We start from the raw sequence: 7,362 nt of genomic DNA on the forward strand, positions 1-7,362 counted from the left end.
TTTTTTTTTTTTTTTTAATCTTATTTGGGACCAGCAGTTAGCATAATGGCTATGTCGCTGGACTCCCACGTAGTCGACTACGTCCAGACCCGGTGGCTTAAAATTCATGCTGGGTGCCTGTGCATGCGTGCCCAAGATCCCGAGAGGAGAATAGAGAAGAAGGGATTGCGGTGTGGCCATCCCCTCTGGGGGGTGATTCCTTGCTTTCTATCTCTCTGTCTGTCTGGCGAGAGCACGCACCCTATAGCAAAAACCTCTCCAAAAAAATAATTTAAAAAAGAGAATAATTCTTACTTAACTTTATTTATTTACTTAGATTTGACGAGAGAGGGACAGAGTGAGTGAGAGAGAAAGAGAGAGAGAGCAAGCAATCTACCAGGTCCAAGATTCAAACTGTGATCGGCCATGTGGGAGTCCAGTACCTTTAACCAGGACATCAGCTGCCAGCCCCTCGCACCCACCCCATTTTTCTTAAAGAGAGATTTTTGGGGAAGGCAACCTCTAAGCTCCGTTGTCATTCACTGAGAGTTCTCTAATTCTATTGTGTTCATTCTTTAGAGAAGGAACTGTACTTTGATTTTGTGTGGTTTCTAGTAATTACCAGTTCAACACCCTTCTACTGGATAACTGCATTAGCCTCTGCTTAGCCACAAGGTCCAGGCCTTGTGGCTAAAGGCAGCAGTTATTTTAAGAATACGCCTCCCAGAAGGGTGACGTGTCTCTCCGCTGGACTACAAGTAAGATAAGGAAGCTTCCTAGAATCACGCGTTTTAGGAAGACAATACCTTGCAGAGTGTCTGGAGCAGCCTGAAATTCTAACAACTTCCCAGGTTTGGGAAAGTGGCCGGAAAGGGTTTTCTGAGATTACTTCTCTGAGCATGAGCGGAAGTCGCCCTTAGAGCTGTCCGCGGTGACTTAATGATAGGTGCCATATTCCGGACAGAGTTACCCGGTTCCATTCTGTTCTACTTGATGCACCCACAAGCGGGTGACTAGGTGACAAGTTTGTCTTCTTACAAGAAAATAGAGATCGCATTCAGAGAACTAAGCCTGGCTCTTCACCTTCCCATAGTAAAGATGGCGGCGCCCAGAACTTAAGCTACAGGCAACAGCACTTCCGCGTTTCTCTAGCGCCCTGATCCAAGATGGCGGACGAGGCAACCCGGCGAGTCGTGTCTGAGATCCCGGTGCTGAAGACTAACGCCGGACCCCGAGACCGGGAGTTGTGGGTGCAGCGACTGAAGGAGGAATACCAGTCCCTTATCCGGGTCAGTTGTGCTTCCTCGGCCGATCGTGTCGCAAAGGGATTGCAGAAAACTAGGTGTCCTCAAAAATAGGCTCCGTGTGGAAGCCCTTTCCGGTTTTTAAGTTTAACTTCCAAATCCACAGAAATGGGATGATTGCCGGTCTGGGGTACTAAGGAGGGATTGTAGGGAGGAGGCAGAAGAGACTCAGGTTAGAAGTACAGTGGGTCCAGGCCTTGTGGCTAAAGGCAGCAGTTATTTTAAGAATACGCCTCCCAGAAGGGTGACGTGTCTCTCCGCTGCAGGTGTTCTGGATGTGGGAGAGGTGGTCAGAAAACCGTCTCTGGAGCCCTAAATTTCAGCGCCGCATCTCTTTGCTCCTTCTTTTACTGGTTCTGAGGTAGTAACGTTACTCTAGGGCTGAAAATTCAAGTAGGTGTTAGTTGCAGAGCAGGAGAGCTGAGCTCATAATTAGAGAAATGAGCCATCTCTAAGCTAATATCTCTACTGTGGGCAAGGAAAATTGGTCTTCCTTGTAGTGGTCTGCTTCAAAGGCGAACAATTCTTCCCATGTACTCCATCACACACAGATCCTTATAATTCAGTGTTTAAGTAGAGACAGGAAGAGAAACAGCTAGGGTGTTTTGTTTTTTGGGAGAGATTTTTGCTATAGGGCGCGTGCACTCGCCAGACAGACAGAGAGAGACATAGAGACAGAAAGCGAGAAATCACCCCCCAGGGGGGATGGTCACGCCGCAATCCCTTCTCCTCCATTCTCCTCTCGGGATCTTGGGCACGCACGCACACGTGCCCGGCGTGAGTTTTAAGCCACCGGGTCCAGGATGCGAACCGCTGTCGACTACGTGGGAGTCCAGCGACATAGCCATTACGCTAACTGCTGGTTCCCACAGCTAGGGTGTTTTGATGTATGAGGAGAGATACTTCATCCAGTTTGGGGTTGGTCAGGGGAGACTTTTTTTTTTTTTTTAAAGAATTATTTTATTTAACTTACTTATTTTTAAAAATTTGATAAGAGAGGGACAGAGTGAGAAAGAGAAAAAGTAAGAAAGTATCCACCAGGTCCTGGACTCGAACCCTAGTCGGCCATGTGGGAGTCCAGTGCCCTTAACCTTACCTGCTGGCCCCTAGGGAAAACTTTCTAGAAGACATAGGTCTTGAGCTGAGATTTAAAGGGTAACCATGTTAGCCTGGGTAACATAGGATACAAGGACATTCAAAATAGGAAAGACAGTATGGGCAGAGACATGGAATCTAGAAACTGCTTTGTATGAAGAAACATCACAGTACAGAGTTGCTGGAGCATCAAATATAAAGCAGGGAGTGGTGGGGCCGGCAGGTGACTTGGTGGTTAATGGCTCTGGACTCCCACATGGCCGACCACGGTTCGAGTCCTGGACCTGGTACCTTGCTTTCTTACTTTCCATCTCTTTCTCATTCTGTACCTCCTTGGTCAAATTAAAATAAATAAGTAAAATTAAATAAAGTAATTATTTTTTAAAAAAAGAAAGAAAGAAAAAGCAGGGAGTGGTGAACAAGGCTGGGGAGATAGATCTGAGAATTTGAATTTTATCTTAAAGAATCTAGGATGCCTTTAAAGCATTTTATACTGAGGAATAACATACTGAAATTGGGGTCTAGCTCCATCATAGTTGTAGTAGAAAGGAAAATACAGTCAACAAGGATAATAATGAAGGGAAGAGACAAGTTAGGACGCGGTCATTAATCGGATCAAAAGAAAGGTGATGATCTAAACTAGGCAGTTGTGAGGCCACAGAGGAGAAGTAGATTTGAAGACTTCAGAAGGTAAGATCAGCAGGGCGTTGTGAAGGATTGGTGGGATAATGGAGAAGGAGGGTCAAGGTAGATTCCGGGATTTTTGGTTTGGGTGACTGAGTGAATGGTCAGTGCCATCTAAGATTGAGAATGTAAGAATAGAAGCAGGTCTGAAGGAGTATCATAAATTCCAGGTAGAAATGCTAAGTTGGGGGCCAGCAGGTCACATGGTAATTAAGGTACTGGTCTCCCACATGGCCAACCCTGGTTCGAGTCCCAGACCCAGTGGCTTAAAACTCATGCCAGGTGCGTGTGCGTGCATGTCCAAGATCTCGAGAGGAGAATGGAGGAGAAGGGATTGCGGCATGGCCATCCCCCCTGGGGGGTGATTTCTCTCTCTCTGTCTCTATCTGTTTGTCTGGCAAGTGCACAAGCCCTATAGCAAAAACCTCTCCAAAAAAGGTCATGGAGAAATAGAATGAAAGTATGAGCTTATGGGACCAGCAGTTAGCATTATGGCTATGTTGCTAGACTCCCACATAGACGACCGTGGTTCGAGTCCCGGACCCGGTGGCTTAAACTCACACTGGGCGCCTGTGCGTGCGTGCCCAAGATCCCAAGAGGAGAAGGGACTGCAGCGTGGCCATCCCCCCTGGGGGGCGATTTCTCGCTTTCTGTCTCTCTGTCTGGCGAGTGTACGTACGGCAAAAACCTCTCCCCCCCCAAAAAAAGTATGAGCTTACTGGGTCCAGCAGGTAGTGTGGAGGTTGAGGCGCTGGACTCTCACATGGCTGACCATGGTTTGAGTCCTGGACTTGACAGTTTGAAAATCACACACATGTGCACATGTGTGTGTGTGTCTAACATCCCAAAAGGAAAATGGAGAAGGAATTGCAGTTTGGCCATCCCTCCCAAAAGAGTGATTTCTCATTTTCCTTCTCTCTGTCTCTTTGTGTCTCTCTGGTGAGTACACACACCATATGACCAAAACCTAAAAATAAAAAAAAGAAGAAGAAAAGAAAAGAGCATTTTTTTGTTCTAAAACATTTTAAAATCCATCCATTTTTTTTTTATAAGATACATCTTCCACAAACTTTTGGAAGACCTCTCATAAGCGGCTGAAAGGAAGAAAGAGTAGCCAAAGAAGGGCATGAGTAGTGGACTGAGAGCAGACGCTATCAGAAGTGAGAAGACAACCTGGGTCTTTGCTATCTGCTAAATTGATTGGAACACCAGCATTTTGTTCTCTGCTTTGGGCAAGCCTCCTGCATACCAGCGTAGCCTTGCTTTCAGCTTTACTTGTGCCAGGAAAGTTAGGTAAAAATACAAAGTATTCACACTGCCCTTAACCCCAGCGGCACCCTCAAAGACCTTCTTCTCTGCTTTTAGTACGTGGAGAACAACAAGAACGCCGACAATGATTGGTTCCGACTGGAGTCCAACAAGGAAGGGACTCGGTAGGCAGACCCTCCTGGGAGGTGTGGGTGGGCGTTTTACATGCCTTAAGCAATTTGGTATCCCAAATCCCATTGCCTGAGCTGCTATGCCTCTTGTCTCCAATCCCACAGCTCCAGGGTTCCCCTAGTTCCCATTCCATGATTCTCCCAGACTGGTCACCTAAGACTGAGTTTGAGAAGAATGGGCAAATTGAACTGAGGTTTGGTCTTTATTACAGGTGGTTTGGGAAATGCTGGTATATCCATGACCTCCTCAAATACGAGTTTGACATCGAGTTTGACGTGAGTGTGATGAAGTGGGAAAATTAGTAAAAGGGGAGGTATTAGGTGATTGTTAAAAAGCTAACCTTTCTTAGGGCCAGCAGATGGCATAGCGATTGCATTGCTGGACTCCCACATGGCTCACTGTGGTTCAAGTCCCAGACCCAGTGGCTTGAAAACAATCACACCAGGCATGTATGCATGTGTGCCCAAAATCCTGGGAGGAGAATGGAGGAGAAGGGATAGTGGCATGGCCATCCCCCCTTGGGAGTGATTTCTCATGTTCCCTCTGATTGTCTGTCTCTTTCTTTCTGGCATGAGCATGCACCCTGAGGCAAAAAACTCAAAACAAAACAAAAAAACAACAAATAAAAACTAACCTTTCTTGAAGGGATCAAATACAGTTTTTTCAATGGGAGGGAAAAGTTGAGACTTGAAGCAAGCATAAGTTACAGTTATCTCCATATCCATAATCCTGGTATAAATGTGTTGTTTGGGGAGTTTGCTAAATACATCAGTTCAAGCAAGAAATATGTATGTGTGATTGGCTTCATTTCTTTCTATTCCGATTCTCTGTTTTAGTAAGCCTTTATCATTCCTCTAGATTCCTATTACATATCCTACTACTGCTCCAGAAATTGCAGTCCCTGAGCTGGATGGAAAGACAGCTAAGATGTACAGGTGGGTCTAAATAGGAAATGGGAAAGGGTCAAAGAAGGCCTCAAAGAACTCTGGAGGCAGAAGACTTTTCCCAGAGGATGCCAGCCTGGTGGGTCTTTCAGTCCCACCTCTGCATAGTTGGGCAGACTTTGGGCCCGCAGGTAGTGTGGTGGTGAAAGCACTAAATCCCACATGGCTGACTTAATGGTTTAGTTCCCAGACTCAGCAGCTTGAAAATCACTCTGGGTGTGTGTGCATGTGTGCCCAAAATCCTGAGAGGAGACTGGACATTATAGTGTGGTCATCCCCATTGGGGGGTGATTTCTCACTTTCCCTCTCTCTCTGTCTCTGTCTCTCTCTGGGGAGCTCATGTGCCCTCCAGCAAACTTTAAAAAAAGAAACAAAGAACTTAGCCCGCTTTATTCTCAGCTCTGATCACTAGTCGTCCTCTTGTGCTCCCAAGAGGCTGCTATGCTTTTCGGTAAAATTTATGTGTTAACACTTCCTCTTTTCACTCTTATAGGGGTGGCAAAATATGCCTGACTGATCACTTCAAGCCTTTGTGGGCCAGGAATGTTCCCAAGTTTGGACTAGCTCATCTCATGGCTCTGGGGGTAAGTTCGGTGGTGGGTGAGGAGTTAGGCCCTGAGTGGTACAAGGGAAGTAATGGGGAGAAAAACAAGAAATACGGCCCTTGGACATAGTCCTCCAGACTCTCTCTTCAGGAAGGAGGTTCTATGGATCAAGAGGCACTGACTGAGTGGTATAATCTCACAGGGTCTCCCTTGTCTTGCAGCTGGGCCCATGGCTGGCAGTGGAAATCCCGGATCTGATTCAGAAGGGTGTGATCCAGCACAAAGAGAAATGCAGCCAGTGAAGGAGCAAGCCACTGAGGCAGGACAGAGGGACTTTGACAGGCTCCATTCCTGTTCTTCTGTGCCTCAGTGTCCTTACTCATCTAGGCATCTCTCCCGCCCCTCCACCCCTAGTGGTTACTTAATATCTGCAGCAAGCATTGCTGGGAAAACCAACCAACAAAGAGTATTGCTACTGAGTTTCTAAATTGGGCTCACAGGGAGTGGGAAAGACCCTTGGAAGACCAAGAGGCGATGTATCTCCCAGGTGGAGCAGTGTGAATTCCTGGAGGCACAGGGGTAAGAGTGACTACATAGCCTTTTTGGAGACAAACCATCAATAAAAGCTGCTTCCTCTGCTGGCCTGTGGTTCTCATTGGTGGCTGTTAACAGAAAGTGAGCAGCCTAAAAACAGTACACATGAACAGCTACACTAAGTGAGGATGGAGAGGGAAATGGAGGATGATGCGCTGGTCGGGAGCTGAAGAATGAAAGGAAATCCCAGAGCTCGCTCCTCTGATGAAATCTGCCTTCGTCGGAGAGTGTGAGCCGTGCTGCGCCCTGCGCTGCCCTTCTGCTTTGGCTTGCAAGGATCTTGAGGACTGGCCTTGCAGGTTCGTCGTTCCCCGCTCTCCAGGGATCCTGCGTGGAGTGCTAGATGCTCCTCCAGTGGTGTGCGGGCTGCACCCAAGCCTGGGGCTTGCCGCGCTGGCACCCCTAAGGTCTGCGAAGGATGGGGTTGCCAGCCTCGCGGCCACATCACCATGCTCAGATCTGCATCCCTGTGGACCACAGGGTGGGGCGACGGGACCCTATTCTTCAGGGACTTGCTTTGGGGCGATACTTTACCAACCATTATGGGCAGGGCTGGGAACTAGCGGTACTAAAGTTGGCTGCGTTTCCATGGAGTCGGCCGCGAAGCCGTGGGGGCGGGCTCACGCACGCGCCAAGGGAGAGGGTGGGAGGACTGCGAGCGTGGGTGCGCAGGCGCTCTGAGAGTCGGTGAAGCCGGTGGCCGGTGGCCGGGCGGGACCAACAAAGATGGCGGCGGCCCCTGCGGCGGGAGCGCTCTGGGGGACACACGCGGGGCCA

At 48.1% G+C, this 7,362-nt stretch overlaps 2 protein-coding genes across 3 annotated transcripts in view; both read left to right on the plus strand.

Moving 5' to 3' along the window:
- The first annotated feature begins 877 nt into the window (after positions 1-877).
- Positions 878-6,630, plus strand: UFC1 (ubiquitin-fold modifier conjugating enzyme 1). The gene is made up of 6 exons (XM_014581955.2): positions 878-1,268; positions 4,428-4,495; positions 4,714-4,777; positions 5,361-5,437; positions 5,940-6,030; positions 6,213-6,630. Exons 1-6 carry the CDS (start codon positions 1,146-1,148, stop codon positions 6,291-6,293), a joined length of 504 nt encoding a protein of 167 aa, XP_014437441.1. The 5' UTR covers positions 878-1,145; the 3' UTR covers positions 6,294-6,630.
- A 55-nt stretch (positions 6,631-6,685) lies between these two features.
- Positions 6,686-7,362, plus strand: part of USP21 (ubiquitin specific peptidase 21) — a 7,494-nt gene continuing 6,817 nt past the window's right edge. For both annotated transcript variants that reach the window (XM_027766189.1, XM_027766190.1), the window contains exon 1: positions 6,686-6,884. In XM_027766189.1, the coding sequence (XP_027621990.1) occupies positions 6,790-6,884 (95 nt within the window). In that variant the 5' untranslated portion in view covers positions 6,686-6,789. The remainder of the gene's footprint in view (positions 6,885-7,362) is intronic.

This window comes from Tupaia chinensis, unplaced genomic scaffold, assembly GCF_000334495.1.
Source record: "Tupaia chinensis unplaced genomic scaffold, TupChi_1.0 Scaffold141389_1, whole genome shotgun sequence".
Classification (NCBI taxonomy): Eukaryota; Metazoa; Chordata; class Mammalia; order Scandentia; family Tupaiidae; genus Tupaia; species Tupaia belangeri.

What these genes read in the sequence shown, in the direction of transcription:
- UFC1 (XM_014581955.2), top strand. Translation starts at nt 1,146, where the DNA reads ATGGCGGACGAGGCAACCCGGCGAGTCGTGTCTGAGATCCCGGTGCTG. An exon ending in TCCAACAAGGAAGGGACTCG is followed by an intron (nt 4,496 to 4,713) that starts GTAGGCAGACCC and finishes TCTTTATTACAG; the next exon opens with GTGGTTTGGGAAATGCTGGT. An exon ending in AAGACAGCTAAGATGTACAG is followed by an intron (nt 5,438 to 5,939) that starts GTGGGTCTAAAT and finishes TCACTCTTATAG; the next exon opens with GGGTGGCAAAATATGCCTGA.